The following is a 22,666-nucleotide window of genomic DNA, read 5'->3' on the forward strand; positions in this document are numbered from 1 at the left end:
GGAGCCAGTTTGCACCAGTTCGCTGGAACCGGTTGTTAAATTTAGAAGCCCTTTTAGAACCGGTTGTCTGTGGGTGCTCCAGGGCTGGAGCACCCAAGGGGAAAATTTGGTGGATGCAGAGCACCCACCGGCAGCTCCCCGCCCTGCCCCCAGCCCCAACTCACCTCCGCTCCACCCCGCTCTGCTTCTCTGACCCCCCCCCCCCCCCCGGGTTCCCACGAATCAGCTGTTCGCACGGGAAGCTGGGGGGGGGGGGGGGGCTGAGAAGCAAGCGGCGGCTTTGCGCTCAGGCCCAAGACGGTGGAGCGGAGGTGAGCTGGGGCGGGGGGAGGGGGGGGGCGAGAAGGGCCTCCCTGGGCCTGAGCGCGAAGCCGCCGCTTGCTTCTCAGCCCCCCACCAACCTCCCCGGCTTCCCGCCAAACAGCTGATTCGCGGGAACCCGGGACAGGGGGCGGAGAAGCAGAGCGGGGTGGTGCGTTCAGGGGAGGAGGCAGAGCGAAGCAGAGGTGAGCTGGGGCCGGTCGCGGGGTGGGGAGCTGCCGGTGGGTGCTCTGCACCCACCAAATTTTTCCCATGGGGTCTCCAGCCCCGGAGCACCCATGGAGTCGGAGCCTAAGGCGCCACTTTTGATGTGATCAGTGGGGGGAGCAGCCACTCCCCCTGCTCCCCCTCTAGCTTCACTCCCCCGTCCCTAGGAGCCAGAGGGACCTGCCCGATGCTTCCTGGGAGCCGCCCCAGGTAAGTACCCCCCGGACTCCCCACCTCGCCTCCCGGCAGGTCCCTCTGGCTCTTAGGGGCAAGACGGGGTGGGCACCCACTACAATGGCCCACGAGACCCTCCTGCCCGGTTCTGGGGACAGTCAGGGGACAGGGGAAGTGGGTGGATGGGGCATGGGTCTGGAGGGGGGCATCAAGGAACGCAGGGGGTTGGATGGGGCAGGAGTCCAGGGGGGCGGGGGTGGGCCACGACCCCCTCGTGCGTTGAGGAGGGAACCGGTTGTTAAGATTTTGGCAGCTCATCACTGAATGAACGGGGAAGTAACAAAGCAGCTTCCAGGTTTATATAGGAATTACATACTATGAGCTCAATTTGTATACAGAGGCACCTAAGTCATGCATCCAAAGCATGCCTTTAAGAACCAGTTTGGTTCTTGAGACATATGACTACTCAGTTGATTAGACACACAAGGTGGGACCAACACGGCAACAGCACTGCATACCCACTTGATAGCATTAATAACAATACTCTGCATGTCTGTAATATCTTTTACCCAAGGATCCCAAAGCCCATATAATTTCCAATCACTTCCAAGCCAGAAAGACTTAAGCCTCTCAGCACTTCAGGAAGGTAGGGTAGTGTTATTATCCACATTTTATAGATGAAGAAATGAAGGCTATGTCTACACTGCCCCGGGTGTGAATAACTGGGTGCACCAAAGTGCTACACTATAAACCCTCCATATGGATGTTGTGGGCACTAACTAAAAGGTTCCTAGTTCATGTTTAATGTAGTTCAGTTTGAAGGGGACTATTTTTTAGCAGATTTCAGAGTGGTAGCTGTGTTAGTCTGTATCAGCAAAAAGAAGGAGGAGTACTTTTGGCACCGAAAACACTAAATTTGTTAGTCTGTAAGGTGCCACAAGTACTCCTCGTTCTTTATGTTAGCAGAGTCCTCAGTAACTTGCCCAAGGTCACAGAGGATCTGCAGCAAAATCGGGAATAGAAACCAGGAATCCTGACTCAAAGGACCCCATCGCAAGACCATCCTTCCTCTCAATTACGGTAGGATAGAAAAAGTTGTCTGGGCTCTGACATTTGGCTCCCATCCTTCCAGTGATACAAATGATGCCACTATTTTAGCAAGATACTCCCCACTGACTGTCACAGCGTTTGGCTTTTGTTTTGAAATGGTGAGAGGGATTACTGCTAGAGCTGGCCAATCTTTTTTCAATGGATGTTTCGCTGTTGAAAAATGCCATTTCATCCACATGGGTACTTACTGCAGAAATTTGTCAATGTTGATGAAATTTCTTTTAAGGGGGAAAAAAACACCAAAAAGAAGCATTTCAGTCTTATTGGAATGGGCCATATCAATTTTTTGTTGCAAAATGACTTTTCATTTGGAATTTTTGATTTTAAATTATTAATGATAACAGCAAATATAAAAAGTCAAAATGTGAATGAAACAGTTCACTTGTATCAAAATGGAACATTTGAAATGACCCGAAACTATTTCCTCCTCTCCCCCCCATAAATTTAGTTTTGTGAGAAATTTCAAAAATTCTTTTTTTGTTCCAATTTGGAACAAAATTTAAATTTGAAAGGTCAGAATTTCCCATAGAACACAAATTCTTAGTTTCTACCAGCTCTAATTATAACTTTATCAACTTTCAGACTGCATCCACTGGCTACGGGATTCTTTCAAAAGAGACTATTCCTTTAAGTACGGGTGCTCAGGGCCTTTTATTTTCCACACCAAATTCAAACACACCTTTTTCAAATGCAATTCTAATCTACAGCGTATTCATGCTGGGAAGTGCTTCTGTTTTCCAAATTTTGGGCTGCTAAAATGGGCAAAATTAGGAAGAGTTTTATTTTTTCTAAGCTACTATCCATAAGGGCTAAATATGTCCTTTGTATTTGTGCATGTAGTTTCTACTACTTTCAATACGACTGCAAAGACCAGTGCATTCCCTAGATGATTGCAAAAATCACTCTTTACTGACTTCATTCCATCTCTTGGCAAATGGCTGTGATCAGACCAGATTAGAATGGGCAAAGGGATTGTGAAGGCATAGCTGTCCAAGTGGAGGTATTCATGTATTGAAAGATCAATGGTTCATCCAGTCCATTATCTGGTCATGGACACTGCTGCATGTAGGATACATTAGAGCAGTGCTACTCAAAGTGGTGGTCCGCAGACTGGTGCCGGTCCGCGAGCCATCGGCTGCCGGTCTCCGCGCACATTGGAAAAAAAGTTTGCCGGCCCCCCACATCAGTCAGCTTGAGAAGCACTGCATTAGAAAAACCCGCTCCAAAAATGTGCCTAATGAATGTATGTAACCCTGAAAAAGAATTCTTCCTGACACCAGTAATCTCAAGCCCTGATAGTAGTGGCAGATTACTGCATATGCCAATGGGGCCCAGGCCCAGGGGCCCGAGCCAATTTGGGGCCCCCAGAAAAATCTCCCTCCATCGCAGCCCCAGAGCAAAGCTTCTCCAGTCTCGGTGCCACAGTGGGTGGGGAGGGGCATGGAAAGGAGTGATTGGGGGCGGGGCTGTAGGGGAAGGGGCGGAATGGGGGTGGGGCCATGGGCAGAATGGGGAAGGGTCTGCAGGGGAAGGGTGGAACAGAGGGGGACCATGGGTGGAACAAGGTGGGGTCGCAGGCAGAAGTGGGGGGCAGGGCCACAGTTCTGGTGCCGGGTCCCCCTCCCTTGCTCCAGCCCAGGGCCCTAGATCTTGCATGAATGTTGATTGTCTTAGTATCTCAGTCATTATGCATATTTTTAAATGGCTAGGAATGTTAATAATAGGAAAAAGCATTCTTGCCGTGTACGTTGGTGATTTCTTCAAAGAATCCGGGACATGCAACTTTTACCACTTCTCCAAAAGTGGCTTTGGGCCAGCAACTCAGTCCATCCCAATCCCCTGGGCATCCTGGAAAGAAAGAGAGTCTGAAATTAAAGAGACACCTGCAGAATGAGGCATTTCAAAAGTCTTGCAATCGCTTACGGAAAGATTGCCTGTGTCTTTATCAGTGGACCAAGTGTGAGACTCAGCTGCAGTTCTTACTTAGCCCAGATTCACAATTACGTGGTGTGATGCTGGCAGACCAGGTGCCAGCTCTTGCCAAGGCTTTAGGAGTGTGTTAGTAACTGGTTAAGATGGGTATTGGGCTTATAACAATGTCTTTAGTGTTCAGACTTTATGAAATGCTTGTAAATTGCTATATGCATTCATCTCACTTATACTTTCTTTATCACCTGTGTGGCAAATTGCTGGTACCATTATGATGGGTCCCACACTTCCTTTTCTTTGGGGAGGGGGGGTGTTAAGGGCGTAGTTTTCTGCCCCTGAACTAGGGAATTTACTGTCCCACTAGTAACCCAGAGAAGGGTAGTGGAGAGGGAGGGACCCGGGCCAGCCCTCTACTCCGGGTCCCAGCCCAGGGGCCCTAGGGATAGTAGTAAACCACTTGAACTAGTGCTTCCTTCCCCTGGGCTACTTCCCTCTCCTGCTCTTCAGCTTGTGGGGCTTCCTGCCCTCTCTCTCTGCACAAGCCGGGTGTCTCGTTACCCAGGGTCTTGGTCTTCTAGCAAGCCACGGCACTTCTCCAAACTCTCCTCTACTTCAACTCCTCCAAACTGCTCTCTGCTCCAACTCCTTCCCCTGGCTGATTGAAGCAGGGGGTTTTATCAGGTAACTAGCGTCAGGTGCTCTAATTGGCTTCAGGTGCTCTTAATTAATCTATAGAAACCTTTCTTCCCTCTACAGGGAATAAGGCTTCTTCTCATCCTGGGACTTACATATCTCTCCTATATCCTCGTGGGCTGCCTTCTGGCCACGCTGTATCACACCTACTATAAGGAAATATTTACATTTTTGCCTGTAACTGAAAAAAATGTTTGCTCTGAAACTGTGAACCCAGTCAGAAGGGACCATCTCCTGCACAACAAGAAGGCCTATCAAAACTAAATGGGCCATTGTGGGACATCACAATACAAAGACTTTGTTAATTACCCTCGTACACCCATGAAGAGACTATGTGCAAAAGGGCTCATCCCATCAGCTTACATTTTGGAAGAAGGAAATAAAAACCGCTGATAAGAAATTTTTTTCATTTCTTTTGCTGTCTGGCCTCTCCCGTGAGAGCTACTAAAGAGAAGCATAGATTAAACTAAGTTAGCCGTAAAAGAAATTTGGAGCTGACAGATTCCTGCAACTCTGTCACCTTGTAAAACCATAGAGTGTACCTCAGTTGTGAATATATGCTTGCCTGCTTTAACATGGTAATAACTCATTTATTTTCTTAGTTAATAAATCCTTAGATAGTTTACCATAGAATTGGCTACAAATATTGTCTTTGGTGGGAGATCTAAGGTACAAATTGATCTGTGGTAAGTGACTGGTCCTTTGGGACTGGGAGGAACTAGAATATTTTGTGATCTTTGGTGTATACCAACCATCTATCACTAAGACCAGCTTGCCTGGGTGGCAAAATAGACTAGATTGCTTAAGGGGACTGTCTGTGACTCCATGGTAAGACTATATTAGTGCTTTAGGAGTTCACACTTGCTACTGGTGAAATCTAATTCTAGAACACACAACCAATTCGGGATCTCTGTCCTGCTTTTTAACAGTCTGCTGTAAGTTTGGCACTTACAGTCATGAGCCACTCTAGGCAGCATGACACATGGTTGTGCTAAATCCCATTCAGTTCCACAAATTTAGTAGGATGTTGTTTTTCTATTTTACAGTCATGGACACAGTATCTCACATACATTTTTCATCTCATCTGTATCTTTTCTTTTCTTGAGAAAATGGACATAAAAGCAGGGGTGAAAGTAAAACACAGATCTTACCAGTACGGAGCCCACTCTGCCCTCCCCCGGCAGGGGCAGGGCCTCAGGTGGAAGGGGCGGGGCCAGGGGTGAAAGTAAGTTACATTTCTTACCGGTGCAGTCCAAACGCAAGCAACCCACCTCTCCTACATACTTCATGGATCCCTCCCACTGCATGACTTAGATATAGAAAATAAAGCTACTCCTACTCCTACCAGTAACTGTCTGTAATAAAACTTTAATATTGGAATAAGCCTGAAAAAGTGAAAACTCACTGTCACATTTTTCTCCTTGTCCTCCCTCCTCCTTCAGCCAGGCTGCCGACATGGCTAGGCTCCATGCTTCCCCTCCCCTAACCTGGCACTCAGCAGGGGCTGCAGTGGCTACCCTCTATCTTGCAGCCAGGAGAAGGGGGACTGGCTGAGGGAGAAGCCTGCCCAGGACACCTGCTGCCTGCTTAGGAACAGTTTAAACTCAGCTGTTCACTCCATGGTTCAGCCCGCGGGCTAAGGGGCCATTTCTGACATCCTTGTTAATTTCACTCACCATTGTTGGGGTGTTAGATTTGAACTTGGAAATGGTTCCTCATTTTGATTGTATTTTTTGTGTATTATACTATTGGAGATTGCTTCATCCAGGGGGCAGAAAAGAACTGCCCCTGCCTTGGTCACCCACCCCACCCACCCAACAACTGTGAGTGAAATTAACAAGGATGCCAGAATTGGCCCCTAATCCCACGGTCTGAACCGCGGAGGGAACACCTGAGTTTTAAACTGTTCTTATCAGGTGGCAGTCGTCCTGGGCAGGCGTCTCCCTCAGCCAGTCCCCCTGCAAGCTAGAAGGGAGCCGCTGCAGCTGCTAATGAGTGCCAGGCGGGGGAAAGCGCGGTGCCTACCTGCCTTCCGCAGCCTGGCTGGAGAAGGAGAGGGAGAGAAACAACAAACAAATGTGACAGTGAGTTATCCCTTTCCAAGCTTTTATTAGCTCTGAGTTTAAACTGTTTGTTATGCAGCCAAAAGAGGGGAAAGTAAGCCAGTACTAAATGCTCCACTCATTTGCTGGTACGCTGCTGCACCTTTCCTTACCGGTACTCTGTACCTGCCAGGACTGGCTTACTTTCACCTCTGCATAAGAATCAAGCAACTGCAATCCTAACTGTACCATCATCTTGAAAAAGGAGCTCTGGTAATCAGAAAAACAAAACTAGGCAACAAGAAAAATTGTTAATGGATTTATCCTCACATCACATCCATAAGGTATGGGAATAATAGTAATTTCCTTTTACAGATGAGAAACTGAGACACAGAAAGGCTAAATGATTAGCCCAGAGTCTCACAGGAAGTCGTGACAGGGGATTGAACCCAGGTCTCTCAAGTCGCAGGTTAGTACCTCAGGTTCAGTTTGCTTCCCTACTCTATCACAGACATCCTATGAGAGCCTGGACTAGACCGTTAGACTTTCTGTGCCTCAGTTTTGTTCTGTGAAATGGGAATAATAGTAACTGCCTACTTACAGGGGCGATGTGAGGACAGCATAAATTCAGCTCCACGGAAACCAATGGACGTGTGACAAATTACCCAGCAGAGGATGTGACCCTCCCGAAGCTTATACTGGCTATGAATGTAAGCAATGGACAAATAAAGTGTATTATCAACGTAAAACACCACTACAATCAAAAAGAAAAAAGAGATGCTTCAAGATACAAGTTCTTTACAGAGCACAAGTGATGAGAAAAATCAGGCCAGACCTTCCAAAACTTTACTCAAGAGACCAGGCCTTGCTTATGCAGCTAGCCCTATTGAAGTCAAGCACAGACTGCTCATGTCAGGTTTTGCAGCAGAGGGCCTATGTCTCTTACCTTTTAAGATGGGTAAAGTAGCTTCATTTTTTTCTAAACATAGAGCCTGGTCTTTCACCACCTGTTGGAATATCTTGCATTCCGGATGGATAGAAGCAACCTGGGCAAGAGATAGGTAGAAATGGTGGGTGCGATTTAACAGGTTCCATGGTGAATAACTCTCCCCTTTGCTGACATATTCTTAAGAATCTTAATACAGTTGTTGGAGGAATACACCCTGGAGCTTGATATTAGATTCAAAATTAGACAGAGGTGCCAACTTTCTGATTTCCCCGGGGGTGCTTGACCCCTGCTGATCAGCGGCGGGCGGGAGGTGCTGGGGGAGGAGTTGATCGGTGGGGCCTACCAATGGGTGCTGAGCACCCACTATTTTTCCCCGCGGGTGCTCCAGCCCTGAAGCACCCACGGAGTCGGTGCCTATGAATTGAGACTGTGAGCGCTTTGGGGGCAATGACTTCCCAATCCCAACTGGGGCCAGGACAATACAAGTGATCAGCAACCGCAATTCCATCAGGAAGGAGCCATGGCGTGGAGTCATGGGTCTGAGCACATGTGTTTGTATCAATGGCTATGATGGGCCATTACGTAGAAGATGGGCAGCGGTAAGTAAAGTAGTAGAAGAGTTTTTCATTATGGTCTGAATTCTGATATACATTTTACATTAATATAACAAACGGCTGTGAACGCTGCATTCCCTGGGGACACCCCCCTCCCCCCCCCTAAAGTCAGCAAGAGACTTATGGGGATGCAGTGAAAAATCTCCAGATATTTAAAAATGTAGTGTAAATGTATACATCAGCAAAAATGAGGGGTATCCATACGCTCACAACATTGAAGTTCACCTACTAAGCTGAAAGAGGAGAAATCATAGTTAAGAACAGTGCAACAAAGTGGTATTCGTGGCCATGACTCGATCTAGATGGCCCTCGCCACGGTGATATCAGTTCACAATCATTAATGGATTTTTAGCCTCACAACACCCTGAGGTTAGGGTGACCACCTCTTCAAAAGGCAAAAGCAGGACATAAGTAGGAGCCCTGCCCCCCTCTGTGGCTCCGCCCCCTGCTCCTCCTCTTCCCCCTCCCAAGCCCTAGCCCCCTGCGGAGGGCCTGGGGGCCCAAGAGCAAGCCCCTGCCTGTGTCCCCACCCCCCAGGGCATGCCACCCAGGGCAGGGTAGGGACACAGCAGCTTGGACTCTCTGGGCAGCTCTTACTATTCCCAGCTGCAGCTTCCGGCCTGGCCAGGGGGCGGGGCCGTGGGGGGGAGAGGAAGAGCAGGGGGTGGGACCTCATAGTGAGGGGGTGCTAATGCCCACCTCAGTTCCCTCCCCCTTCCCCCCGCTCTCCCAGGGAAGAGACTGGCGCTGCCCTAAGCCTCGGGCAGGTGCAGAGCTACTCTGCAAGGAATTTGGGACAATTCAGTCCAGGACCGGGACTTGAACACTGTATTTCGGGACTGTTCCACCCAATTCAGGATGGGTGGTCCCCACTGCCTGAGGTAGTCCTCCCATTTCATAGACAGGGAACTGAGGGATAAAATAGACTAAGTGATTTGCCCCAAGTCACACAGGAAATCTGTGGGACAGCCAGGCTCTGAACCAAGAACTTTTGAGTCCCACTCCACTACCTTAGCCACTAGGCCAGCTTTCCTGCCTGTATCTACTTTACTTACACTAGAGCATGAGGAGGCCAGGAAGAAAAGGGGAGACAGATGGTGGTGCTGGAACAAATCTTTGTGTGCTCAATTTAATTTGATCCTATTCGGTTTTTCAGATTGTCTCCACCAAACTGACAGAGGGCCTGATTCTCCACTGTCTTTCACTGATGTGAAACCGGAGTAACTCCATGAAACTCAGTGCAGTTACACAGCGTAAAACAAGTATAAGTGAGAGGAGTATTAAGCAGAGTATCTGAGTGCTACGTATTGATAGCACCAAAAGTTTCATTCAGCTGAAGCCACTGGGACCATATGAGTGAATAAGGCAACACGATTTGGCCTTTTGCAAGCTGGCCTATTTAAAACACACCCAGAAGCACTGAAAATGCTGATTTAATCTAAGTGATAGATTGCAGATTTACCGAGACATTTCTGAAGAACACTGTAAGCCACCCTAAGCCCCTAAGTAAAAGTCTTGTCTTTTATTATACCAATCCTGACATTACCACTACACTGGGTCTCTTTTTTCAGTCACAGGAAGTTGATTTATAGACTTATGGAATGTTGTCAATACACAGCGCAATTTAATGGGAAATCAGGATTCTGTTTTTAGCCTGAATGGAAATTTTACTGCCCACATAAACAGTTAAAACTGCACAGGAATCTCCACCTAGAGAAAAGGGCAAGACTTCATCTTTAAAAATCCTTTGCAAGAACACCTACATTTGGGGCTTTAAAGGACTGTGTGCCTTTTAAACGTGTGGCATCTGCGATGGCTCACATATTAGAATGGAAAGAGAATGAAAGAGTTAACATGAAAAGAAAACAAAGACACACTCTAAACAATGGTTAATTTTCACCCATTGTGCTTTGACAATGGGCAACCTTAAATATATTTTTTAAAATCAGCATGATCAACTCCTAAAATAGCATCTCTTGTTATTGTACATTAGGAATACGCTTCTGAATTTAGTCTCTGAGGTGCCACAAGTACTCCTTTTCTTTTTCTGAATTTGCTATTATTCAGAATCCAACACAATGCTTCTTTAATTTTTTATCTTTTCAACGATATTGCATTTTGCACTGTGCTGGCACAACAAACAACTTTAGAAGCAGTAATAAAATGATTACTATGAAAATCAACCGCAATTTACATTTAAAAAAACAACAACCTTTCAGTGGTTTGGCTGGAAATTAGCTGTTTCTTCAGCTCCTAAAGTGTTTGTAACTGGTTGTTGATAATGGGAAATTGTTTATAGCTGGGGTATTTTTACGCTGGGTGTTCGAAAGTCATAGGCGTACAGCCTGGTGCAATGCAATTTATTTTGCGTAGAGAATCCTTTCTCTGACATATCACAAAATGAAACCAGTTGGCAGCCAATGTCATCATTATATAGGGCTAGCTTCTGTCCCCCTTACACCGAGTAGAACCTAATTCTGAAAACGGTCCCACTGATGGGAATGGGACTACTTGCAGAATATGGTACTGTTCAGCATAAGAGTGAATCACGTCCTTAGCATTTAATGTTTATATGGCACCATAAGCTTGCATGGAGGTAAAAGAAATAGTCCCTGTACTAATGTGCAGACCATGAACACGATAGGATCCGAATTACATTGTTCCGTCTGGTAAGTGGAGTTGTGTGTGTCATATATGAATGCATTGCCAGTACCCTTCCCCTCCTCCCCATTCCTATCACTCTGAGCTAGGGTGACAGATAGCAAGTGTGAAAAATCAGGACAGGAGGTGGTGGGTAATTGGTGCCTATATCAGACAAAGCCCTGAATATTGGGACTGTCCCTATAAAATTGGGACATCTGGTCAACTTACTCTGAGCATTAATCTGAGATCAGGTGGGTTTGCTGGACATTTTAGCACTTGATCCACTTCCTGCACTTTCCTGTAGATGCAGCATGAACCTGCCTTATCATCTTGATGGGGCTTGACCTGCTGGAATTCGAAACTCAATGGTTTTGCACGGGTCTATCTCAGCTCCAGTATAATGCAAGTCTATCCTCAGGATTAGGTGGGTCTCTTTGGGCCTTTGAGAATTAAGATGCTCTATATTTGAATATCTATCAAATTCATGCATGGTATTCTAAGGCAGCTGTCACTATGCTATCCCTACCAAAGGTGGAAACCTGATTATGTTCCAGGCTGCTGTTGCTTCTCCTCTCCCTTACCCCATTCCACTGCTACCAGAACAGGTCATCTTTAGGTGTTATCTTGTTCAGTTATTATAAAAAAAGTTGTGGCCCCTTGGCCATTAGCATCTGTCTTTGTTGGTCCCTGCTAGGAGTTTGGCCCGTACGCAAGAGTTAACTAGAGCTGGTAGGAAAATGGGGGTTTTATATGCAGAAAAATTCTACAAAATAATATAAAAATATTCAGTTTCATCAAAAATTTTCCACAGATAAATTCAAATGTTCATCAAAAAAACTAAAAAATCCAAATCTTCTGCACAAAAGCTACAAGATTTTGTCAAGAACATCAAAACAATATTTCATGCCAGGTTGACCCAAATTGAAATATTTTGGATTGCTAAACGGAGTCAGAATATTTCAATTCAAGGATGGTTCAGTATTAGACTGTGTCCACATGTGCTGCTCATGGGAGTTGTACTTTGGGAGCATCAGCCTCCCATTTCCCCCTGTGGGTGAGGATCCCTGGCCAGACTATATCTGGGAGAGAACCCTTAGCTATCCATCACTGAAGGGACAAAATGGGCTAGCATTCTTAGAATCTGTGAAAGGTGGATCCCTCAGCCGTGTGGGCTGAGGATGCTGAGAACTGAGTGTGTAGGTGAGAAGTTGCCTGAGACCAGGATTATAATCTGTTAAATTTCAGACACTAGAAAGTGTGTTTGAGTTGGTTTTATTTCCATCCATTTTCTGTTTCTATCATCTCTGCTTAATATCACTTAAGTCTCTGTTCTTTAGTAACAAGCTGATTCTTGCTCTATTATAAACCTGCCTCAGTGCGGTACATTAAAGTGACTTGCGGGTCCTCAGCTAAACGAAAGGCTGTGTGGATTCTGTCTCTTTGGAGACAGCGGACTCAGAATTTCTGGGAGTGGCCAGTGTGACAGACTGGACACTGCAGAGAGATGCCTCTGGGAAACTTGGGAACACTGAATGTTACCTGTAAGGCAAGGATTAGCCTGGCAGAGTCTCCTAGAGTTTGCTGGCAGGCAGACAGCCTGGTGAGGCAGGAAGCTAGCAGACAGTTTAAATGCCAGCACAGCTCTCTGCTGCAGAATTAGAGAGGTAACATAGTGGCTTATGTTTCTGGGCTCCCTGAGGAGAGCGTCACAAGTGCATCACGGGAGATGTATTTAGGCTGGTAAGTCCAGCCTATCAAGGAAAAATAGAGGCATGATGCTCTTGAACACCAATTCTTAGAAGGCACCGCAGCAGCTGCTCAGGAGGGTGTGGGTTAAGGTCAAACGGAGCTGAAGTGAAACAGTTCAAATCAGGAACATCAAAACATTTTGTTTTGACAGCAAAGGTGAAAACAAAGTGTTTTGATATCTCTGAATTGACGTTTTCGGCCAAAAATGTTTGGCTGATGGAGTTTAGTCAAAAACTGTTTGGTTTTCAGGGGTTTGTGTTTTTCAATAAAAAGCCAAAGATTGCCATGGAAATGAGCCACTTTTTTCAATACATAAAGCAAATGAAGGGGGGTTGAAACCCCCATTTCCCATTGAAAACCAGTTGCAGTGGAAAATATTCTGCTTCTTCTCATGTTACCGTCCCTTCTCTTGCAAAAAAAAAAAAAATCCAAGGAATTCTTTAATAGCTGCACATTTCATTTCAAAGAAAGTGTCTCCAAACCAAGTGTCCTAGCACCATGCTAGGATAGCTCAGTGCGGTCTTACCAGGAATAATGCCACCTTGTGCGTCACCATCCCAAACTCTTTTTGTGTCTCTTAGGAAACTCCAGTCTGACTGTTGGCTAAGATCAATCATGCTAAGATTATGAGCAATTAGAACATCAACATTTTAACAAGGTGTTTCTTGTTATAAGCTACCATTTCAGAAATAAATTGCAAAATGTCTCTGTTTGTCAGGACGCCTAGTGGCCTTTGGCACGGACCATCCCATATGTTAAATATCATCATTGACCCGTCAGAGCTTGCAAATTACCACAAGTCCAACAGCAGCCCTACCTATGGCCTGCCTAGCAAGAAACAAAAATGATGGAGCTGTATGCTACCGAGCAGGTAGCCTTACTGAAAGCAAACACGGTTATACAAGAAGAGGGGGAAACATCCCTCAGAAATACAATGTGTGATGATGTTAAACTAGCTGGCCTTCCTCGGGGCTTTAAAAAAAAAAAAAAAGGTAAATTATTTTGCACTCAGAAAACCCTTCTGGCCAGAACATCGTCTGCTGTTGCTGACTGTCTCTCACTTGTAATTTACACAATACTTGGTTATTCCTCTTAAATGATGAACAGTAACAATGTAGGGCTTCAGACTGCAAGCTGCTGCATGTCCACAATTCACAGTGGTCTCAATCCATCTAAGGTACTTACATAGCCCCTGCTATCATTGTTTCTGAAGCCTTACAAGCTTTGCTGTATTTATCCTCTCAGTACCCCTGTGTCCATTTTAGGGATGGGGAACTGAGGCACAGAGCAACTACGGGGCAGATTTGCAAAGGCATCTAGCTTCTGAAACCCAATGGGAGTGAAGCTCCTATATATCACATGAGCCTTCAAATATCTACCCCTAAGTGACTTGCCCAGGTCACACAGGCAGCCTGTGTCAGAACAGGGACTTGAACTCAGGGACCTTAAGTCCAAAGCTACTGCCCTAACCACTGGGTCATCCTTCCATCTTCCTTCAGAAAGCTCAGCGTCGAACAAGGGCTGTCTACTTACAATAGGGATGGGTGTGATAGAAAATCCTAAACTAGAATCTGGCCTCGTAAATCTGTTGTATTCTTAACATCAAAATGCTTAGAATGCTGAAAACTCCAGCATTGTGCAAATGAAAAGGACGTGATACTCTATTTGTTTGCTTTGTGAAATGCCAGCTTGTCTGTATCAGAAGAGTAAAACCACAAGCTGTATCACCTTGGGCTGGGATCCTTTCAGGTCTCATCAAATGAGCAATACCAAGTCTGGCAAGTGCTTGCATGGGAGACCTTCAAGAAACACCTGCCTTCTTCAGGAGGCAGTTGGCAACTACCATAGAATCATAGAATATCAGGGTTGGAAGGGACCTCAGGAGGTCATCTAGTCCAACCCCCTGCTCAAGGCAGGACCGATCCCCAATTTTTGCCCCAGATCCCAAATGGCCCCCTCAAGGATTGAACTCACAACCCTGGGTTTAGCAGGCCAATGCTCAAACCACTGAGCTATCCCTCCCCCCAAACTTACCCTCACAGCCCAGCCAAACATAATGCCCCAAGGGCTGCTATGATGCCAAAAATGCAGTCTTTAGATGAGCCATACCACAGTGGTCCTGTCAACATGTGGTCATTAAAAATTCTTAGCACATTTTGAAAAAAGCAGGGCTGTGAACTCCGGGCTGGGATACATTCTATCTATCCTCAGAAAGTCAAGCCCCTGGACAATGTCTCAAACTGGGCACCTGACTTCACCAGTCCCTTTTGGCAACATAACCCAAAGTGTTTTGAATAAATGTGTAACCAAGTCTGGTTGGACGTTATTCACAAGCAGAAAAAAGGGACACATTCGTCAGATAAATTCATAGGCTGTAAGGCCAGAAGGAACCATTATGACGATCTAGTTCAGGGGTCTGAAACATGCGGCCAGGAGGCCGCATGCAGCCCACGGAGTTATTTCCTGCGGCCCGCCATAGGCACCGACTCCACCGGCAGCCAAGCTCCCTTCCCCCGCACCTCCCCTCCTCCACCCCCACCCCCAGCGTGCCGCGTCCCGCTCCTCTGCTTCCCTCCCCGAGCTTCCTGCCACCAAACAGCTGCTTGGCGGCGCTTAGCGCTTTCCAGGAGGGAGGGGGGAGGAGCAGGGACTTGGCACACTCAGAGGAGGAGGCAGAGAAGAGGCAGGGCTGGGGCAGGGATTTGGGGAAGGGGTTGGAATAGGGGCAGTGAGGGAGCAGGGTTGGGGCGGGGACTTTGGGGAAGAGGTTGGAATGGGGCGGGGAAGGGGTGGGAAGAGGTGGGGCAGGGGCAGGGCCTCATGGACTAGATGAGCAGTCTGAGGTATGAAGTTCAGCATGGATGATTCTTTGCTGTGAGTAGTTGGGAAGAATGTTTGTTAAAAGTGGCAACGTATTTTGTATGAATAGTTACTTTAAAAAAGTTCCTGCCATTACAGCTACAGTGATAGACTGTTAGTGTAGATCATCATCAGTGTTACTGACCACATAAGGAATAGTTACAGGTGTTTATATTTTATTAAAACCCCTCTTTGCATTACCGTTTTTAAAAAGTGAATACATTGACTTTTAATAGCATTCTATATTACTCTTCATTTTCTTCATTTTTGACTATAAATGTATTAGTCCTCATGTGGCTCTCATGGTGATTTGAGTTTGAGATCCTTGACCTAGTCTAACCGCCTGCGGGACACAGACCTGAGAACCTCAGCCAAGAATTTCTGTATCAAGCCCAAAAATTGTTTGGTGTGAGTAGTTCTCATAGCTCTCATCCCCCACTGCACATACAGCTCCAGTGTTCTGGGACAGTCTTTCTATATTTCTTCACCCCATCTCTCATTTCAAATCGCACCTGAAAACATCCCTTTCTTCCCTGGCTTGTACTCTTTTATTCCCCCCACCCCCTGCATGCCATAGCTCTGATGACCAAGTATTTTCATCCCCTTCACTTCCCCGTCCTCTCTTTATAACATGGCTGGAATGTACACCATCCATTGTCAACTGTTTTGGCGGGTTTTTTAGCCCCATATGGTGTTTTGGGCCACAGGAAAAACATAGCAAAGACATTATCATAGAATCATAGAATCATAGAATCATAGAATATCAGGGTTGGAAGGGACCCCAGAAGGTCATCTAGTCCAACCCCCTGCTCGAAGCAGGACCAATTCCCAGTTAAATCATTCCAGCCAGGGCTTTGTCAAGCCTGACCTTAAAAACCTCTAAGGAAGGAGATTCTACCACCTCCCTAGGTAGCGCATTCCAGTGTTTCACCACCCTCTTAGTGAAAAAGTTTTTCCTAATATCCAATCTAAACCTCCCCCACTGCAGCTTGAGACCATTACTCCTCGTTCTGTCATCTGCTACCATTGAGAACAGTCTAGAACCATCCTCTTTGGAACCCCCTTTCAGGTAGTTGAAAGCAGCTATCAAATCCCCCCTCATTCTTCTCTTCTGCAGGCTAAACAATCCCAGCTCCCTCAGCCTCTCCTCATAACTCATGTGTTCCAGCCCCCTAATCATTTTTGTTGCCCTTCGCTGGACTCTCTCCAATTTATCCACATCCTTCTTGAAGTGTGGGGCCCAAAACTGGACACAGTACTCCAGATGAGGCCTCACCAATGTCGAAGAGTCCTCAATTAATTACACAAATTAAAGTCATATTATACTGAATGGCATATTTCACCCCCAAGTTTCTCTAGCAGCTGTCGGGGGGTGTTCCAAGCATTGAGTGGAGAAGCCCTGGTGGGCCTATTGAACTACTCTTTAGAAAGCTCATTGTCATATGTTCTCCAGCAAATAGGACATTGTTTATGAGCTCATTGAGATTTGCCATAAAGCACAGTCCCCATTTCCCCAGCCTCTGCAAGGCCCTGAGTGCTATTTGTGGGGCAGAGAGCCTGATCCATAGACCACTGAAGTCAGCGGGAGAATTTCCATTGCCTTCCGTGGGTCATGGATCAAGCTGCGAGTGCCCCGAACTCACTTTGATTTCAGCTGAGCACCTTGCAGGACTGGGTCTGTCGTCACTGCAGCTCTGAAGTCCCTAGCACACTGTACACCCAGAGTAATTTGGGGGAGATTTTGAGATGTTACAGTGATTGTAACATGACTGTGCCCCAGGAAACCAGCCAGGTTCATTTCCCTTTCATATAAGGAGCTTTCATGATACCTTTATGCACTGAGGAGTTGTCAAGGTTCCTTCCCCACTCTGAACTCTTAGGTACAGATGTGGGAACCTGCATGAAAGACCCCCTAAGCTTATTCTTACCAGCTTAGGTTAAAAACTTCCCCAAGGTACAAACTTTGCCTTGTCCTTGAACCGTATGCTGCCACCACCAAGCATTTTAAACAAAGAACAGAGAAAGAACCCACTTGGAGACATCTTCCCCCAAAATATCCCCCCAAGCCCTACATCCCCTTTCCTGGGGAAGGCTTGATAAGAATCCTCACCAATTTGTAAAGGTGAACACAGACCCAAACCCTTGGATCTTAAGAACTATGAAAAATCAATCAAGTTCTTAAAAGAAGGATTTTAATTAAAGAAAAGGTAAAAGAATAACCTCTGTAAAATCAGGATGGTAAATACCTTATAAGGTAATCAGATTCAAAACATAGAGAATCCCTCTAGGCAAAACCTTAAGTTACAAAAGACACAAAAACAGGAATATACATTCCATCCAGCACAGCTTATTTTACCAGCCATTAAACAAAAGAAAATCTAACACATTTTCTAGCTAGATTATTTATAGATTACTTACTAACTGTACAGGAGTTGTAAGGCTGCATTCCTGATCTGTTCTGGCAAAAGCATCACACAGACAGACCAAACCCTTTGTTTCCCCCGCCTCCCTCCAGATTTGAAAGAATCTTGTCCCCTCATTGGCCATTTTGGGTCAGATGCCAGCAGGGTTACCTTAGCTTCTTAACCCTTTACAGGTGAAAGGGTTTTGCCTCTGGCCGGGAGGGATGTTATAGCACTGTATACAGAAAGGTGGTTACCCTTCCCTTTATATTTATGACAGGAGTGTCCAGCGTGTAACTATAGTTACCACAAGGATATTCTAAGTGCACAATACCACCGGGAACCGAAGGGAGGTATCCATGGGCAGTCTCTTTATTAAGGTTAGGGTTAGGGTTAGGGTTATGAAAACATCGTATAGCTTCTGTGCTGCCATCTAGAGGTCTGTCTGATAGGACCTAAAGTTGGGCCCTGTCACCAGGTCACCACCCTGTGCATATCCTCATGGCAGGACACAGTGCTGCAGTTTCCAAGACAGAGTTTGCAGCCTCCCTTTAGCGGTTTATGGCTCAGCCCTCTGGCCAGGCCTTTGTGAAAGTTCAATGCCCTCCCCTCCTCAGGGTAGCAGAGTCCAAAGGCACAGTGAGTCCCAAAACAAACACAAAATAAAGGAGTCTTTGGCCCCACTGGGCTTAGTTCTCTGCCCCTCTGATGTTATTCATGCAGCTGCGCTCCCTCTGAGCTCAGCTCTCCGACCCCAGCCTTCTCCCCAGCTGGGACATTCCATACCTTGGCCTGTGTTACCACCATCAGCAGGTCCCTAATAAACCCAAAGAGTCTAGTGTCAGCCCAGCCTTCTCACCAAGGAAGCTCTGACCAGCCACAGTCCTACTCAGCTCAGATCAAGCCAGCTTCTCTCCCCAAGCACAAGCCGCTGGTCTGTTTTCCTTCCCAACCAGCTAGGACTGAGCCACGCTCTCCCGCTTTTTACAGGCCTGACTCCATTACAGGTGTGGCAGGCAAGGCTGATTATGCTCACCACTGTTCATTATCTCTTTCCAGCCCATGTGGGGTTTGTTTACTCACCACAGACCCTGTGTTGTTTTTTGGGTCTGTTTAAAGAGTCTATATATCGTTCTTTAGTTTCGCCAACTCTGGTGCGGATCCATTCTCACAAACATAGACTTGACTGTTTGGGCTAAATGGAGTCACACTGGTATAAATGATGCTGATGGTATTTACTTAGTATGCTATTTGCTGCATGAGTCAGGAGTCTGTGCTGATGCCAGAACACTGCTATGAGGAGTTATATCCAAACCTGCAGCTGCTTTGCTTTCTCAACTATGAGACCTTTGCCCCAGCTTGGTTTGGAAATTACAAAAGGTAACACATCCCAATGGTTAAAGCTCTCAAATGAAGAAACTATGAAAGTTAGCCACACATTTCTAAAGCAGCAGAAGGGTTCCATCCTGAAGATTTGGGTCTAAAAATGGGTAAAGGTCCAGTGTGGTTCTCTCTTATCCAAACCATTCTGCCTACTGGTTCTGATTGGCAGTGAGCATTGTGATCACAGCCTCTCTTTTTAAACTACTTTTTAGTGACTACCCTTTGGGTTAGCCTCAAAATTCCTCCTTGTTGCTTGCTAGGTCTTACACAGACTTGGTCCAGAATGCTCGCTATGTAACCACATGTGTCCAGTCATTCTCCCCAGTCTGTTAATTAGGTTATTTCAGGAGTCTTTTTTGAGTGAACACGACAGGCTAGGGGGCATTTTCCGTGCGTTTTTCCTCTTTCTGAAGTTGATTACCTATGGAGTAAGACAAGCTGATTCACTGTCTGCCTTACAGATTTCATTTAAGCAATAACTTTTCGAGACTGTTTTTAAAGGTTGGAGCAAAGCTTGAATGTTTGTCGGTTGTATCAGATTATATCTAGTGATCTGATTATATCTCAACTGCATAGATCTATACATATAGATGTATATGTACATAGATATGTGGCAATATATGCACATAAACCTTGTAGACATGCATATATGGACACATTGCTGTAGTCTGTATGTAAATATATACAACAGACGTTTTCTAACTATAACCTGGAGGAAGAAATGAAAACATAGTGACTTGAATTTATCCCAAAGTAGGTCAAACATTTAATTACCATTGATGCTTTAAAAAGGAAATCGCTGCCCAGTTTCCCCTCTCAGTATGCGTAATATCTGTTGCCATTAAAGGCCTGATCCTGTATTCAGTGCATATCCACAGCTCTCTGTGAAGAGGAATTTAAGGTGCACAAGGAATGGACGATGAGACTATAGAGGGAGTTAGGCATGTCCTACCAGCGGGGAGTGTCTTAGTCAGTCGAAGCTGTGTGTCTAACTTCCCATGAAATGCTTCATTAAGACATCTTTACACCTCAGTAGCAATCCCTCCTTTTTTACAATAATTACCTTTATTCCACTTTACTCGGTAAAAATGCTTTTTGGCTAAAGAGGCATGTGTAGGCCTGTGGATGGGGCATTCAATTGGTCTGTGGCCTTGTGCATGTCAAATCCCCTTTTTGTAACTCTGTTTCCCTTCCTGCCCCTGAGTGCAGACAATGTCTCTTGCTATGCATTTGCACAGCCCCTAGTACAGTGGGGTCCTAATCTCACTTGAGTGTCTAGATGCTACTGTCATGTGCATAAAGAATAGTTTTAGCACTCTTTTTGGCCTGGCTTTGCAAGGTGATGAACATCTCCTGAGAAGTAGCGAGTACTCAACTCTTACTGAAGTTGATGGGAATTGAGGGTGATCAGTGTCACATAGGAAGTTTTCATCATCTTGAATGATTGGGCCTCTAGTTTATTTTCATGCCTGGACAAATATTTGATCAGAGGATCCTTGTTGGAATTATTCTTCCACTCTACCTTGATCTTCTGGCAGAGGAAGGAAACATTTGCTTTCTCTAAACACCTTGTGGATTTGGGGTTTTTCTGCATTTCCTATTTAGAATCCAAAGTTTCTCCTCAACCAGTAAAAAATGACTGATACTTAGCTCACTGAATCTCCTAACAGATGCATCTGAGGCTCAGGTGTGAGTGACAAAAATGATGCCAAACGCTATGTGGTACCTACAGGTTGTCAAGCAGGAATTTCTGTCCTGTCTAATCCCATGGGACAAGTATGTTATGTCTGGTACTGTCTGTTACAATATTTTGAACAGATAAGATAATAACTGGCAGTGCACAGATGTGTGATCATTCACCCCAGCCATGACTGCCGTGAAACAGGAAATTCTAATACCAAGCCCTGGTAACAGAGGTTATAAACACAGATTCAAATCCAGCACACAGGTGTTTCTGCTCTCACTGTGTGGGCATGTCGAAAGTGAGGCCAACGCCTCTGTGACTTTAGACATAGTATAGCACATCTTGGTGCTTGAGATCACTAAAGGTATTCATCAGTGCTCTATGGAACTGCATGTGCTCTGCACCTTCCTAAGGAAATACACACACACCTCTGTTATATTCTGGTTCTGCAGCAAAGTTCTCTTCCTCATGATCACTATAGCCCACGGAGGTCCCCTTCAGGCCACTTTAACTTGGGATGTGGATGCTTTGCATACTTTTCTGTTTTGTTGTTGTTGTTTGGTTTTTTTTACTGATTGGACAATATACAGCTAATCAAAGGCTTTATCAACCTTTAAACCATATGCAAAGCTTCCCCCCGGGAAGTGGAGCACTAGATAACTCTAACTTGTAAAGTCATTTTTTTTTTTTTTTTTTTAGCATTTGTCAAATGAATCTCTCCTTTCTTCTGCCCTTTCTGGCTACTCCCAGCATGGTAGGGTTGGGTTTTTTTTTTTTGTTTCACCCCCTCCCGTCTTAGGATGACAGACACCACATCTGTACAACAACCACCAGACCCACAGGCGGATGTGAAAGATCCAGATGTGTAGGGCAGAGGGAAAGTGCCCCACCCAGATGTGAGCGCACGGGGGAGAAAGCCAGATGTGGGGACCGGAGCGCAAGTGCCCCATCCAGGTGCAAGCGCCCCCGGCTCTGGGACCACCCCGCCGCCCGCCCGCGGCAGCCCTGCGCCCTGCATCCCTCCCTCCCCCGCGCAGCGCAGGGCGCACGGCGCAGGGCACTCACCAGCGGGAGAAGCGCCCAGGAGAGACACAGCATCTTCAGCAGCCGCTGGCGCGTCCTCTGAGCTCTGGCTGCCGGAGCCGGGGCTCAGCTCAGCCCTTCCCCACCTCCCAAGTCCCGCCCCTGCCTCCTCCGGATCACGCTGCAGCTCCCTCCCCAAGGGTCCTTCCCCAGCTCCCCTGTTCCTGGGGCTCCAGGCGAGTCCCGCTCCAAATCCTCCCAGCCTCCCCAGAGCTCCAGTCTCTCCTTACCTTGAGGCTGGGGGGGGGGGGGGGGGGGCTGGGTCCACCTGGATCCTGCCGAGGTTTGACACCCCCGGAGTCCCCGACTCAAAAGCAAGGAACTGCTCCTTCTGCCCCCCAGAAAGCACCCCCCCGTCCCTTCAAGGCGCTGCAAAAACCTGGACCCGGACTCCCCCTGCCCCAGAGGTGTTGGGCTGGGCACACACAGCAGTGCTTGCTCTCCGTTCTGATGGCCTCTTGGCTGGGTTCGTGGCCCAATTTTGCAGGGCCTGGCAGGAGCCAGCTGCCAGATCCCAGCTATGGTGGCGCTGAGGGCGCCATTGGGTCTGGAGCTCTCGGGGGGGGGGGGGGGGGGGGGGAGGGGGCAGCTGGAGTTGCTGAGCTTGTTCCCTGTGTAGGCAGTGAAATGTGGGAGATTAGGGCTAACACCCAGCAGGATCCCAGGGCTGGATCCATCCAGGGATCTGTGAGGCTTATTCCTGATGCCTGGAATATCCCAGAGCAATGGGAATCGTGATCCTTGTTTTCTATTTAGCCAGTGAGGTTTGGAGGAGAGGGGCAAAAGACTGGCAGGACCCTGCGGTGTGCAGGGGCCAGAACTGG

At 46.7% G+C, this 22,666-nt stretch overlaps 1 protein-coding gene across 3 annotated transcripts in view; it reads right to left on the reverse strand.

The window, feature by feature from the left end:
- Positions 1-21,932, reverse strand: part of LOC125631165 (vasoactive intestinal polypeptide receptor 1-like) — a 40,519-nt gene extending 18,587 nt beyond the window's left edge. For 2 of the 3 annotated variants that reach the window (XM_075126034.1, XM_075126035.1), the window contains exons 1-3: positions 17,709-17,852; positions 7,423-7,522; positions 3,553-3,660 (exon numbers count right to left, since the gene is read on the reverse strand). In XM_075126034.1, the coding sequence (XP_074982135.1) occupies positions 3,553-3,660; positions 7,423-7,522; positions 17,709-17,837 (337 nt within the window). In that variant the 5' untranslated portion in view covers positions 17,838-17,852. Of the gene's footprint in view, positions 1-3,552; positions 3,661-7,422; positions 7,523-17,708; positions 17,853-21,824 lie in introns of those variants that run through there. The other variant, XM_048837439.2, reaches the window with a different exon arrangement.
- Positions 21,933-22,666: the final 734 nt, after the last annotated feature.

The sequence above is a fragment of the Caretta caretta genome, chromosome 2, assembly GCF_965140235.1.
Source record: "Caretta caretta isolate rCarCar2 chromosome 2, rCarCar1.hap1, whole genome shotgun sequence".
NCBI lineage: Eukaryota > Metazoa > Chordata > Testudines > Cheloniidae > Caretta > Caretta caretta.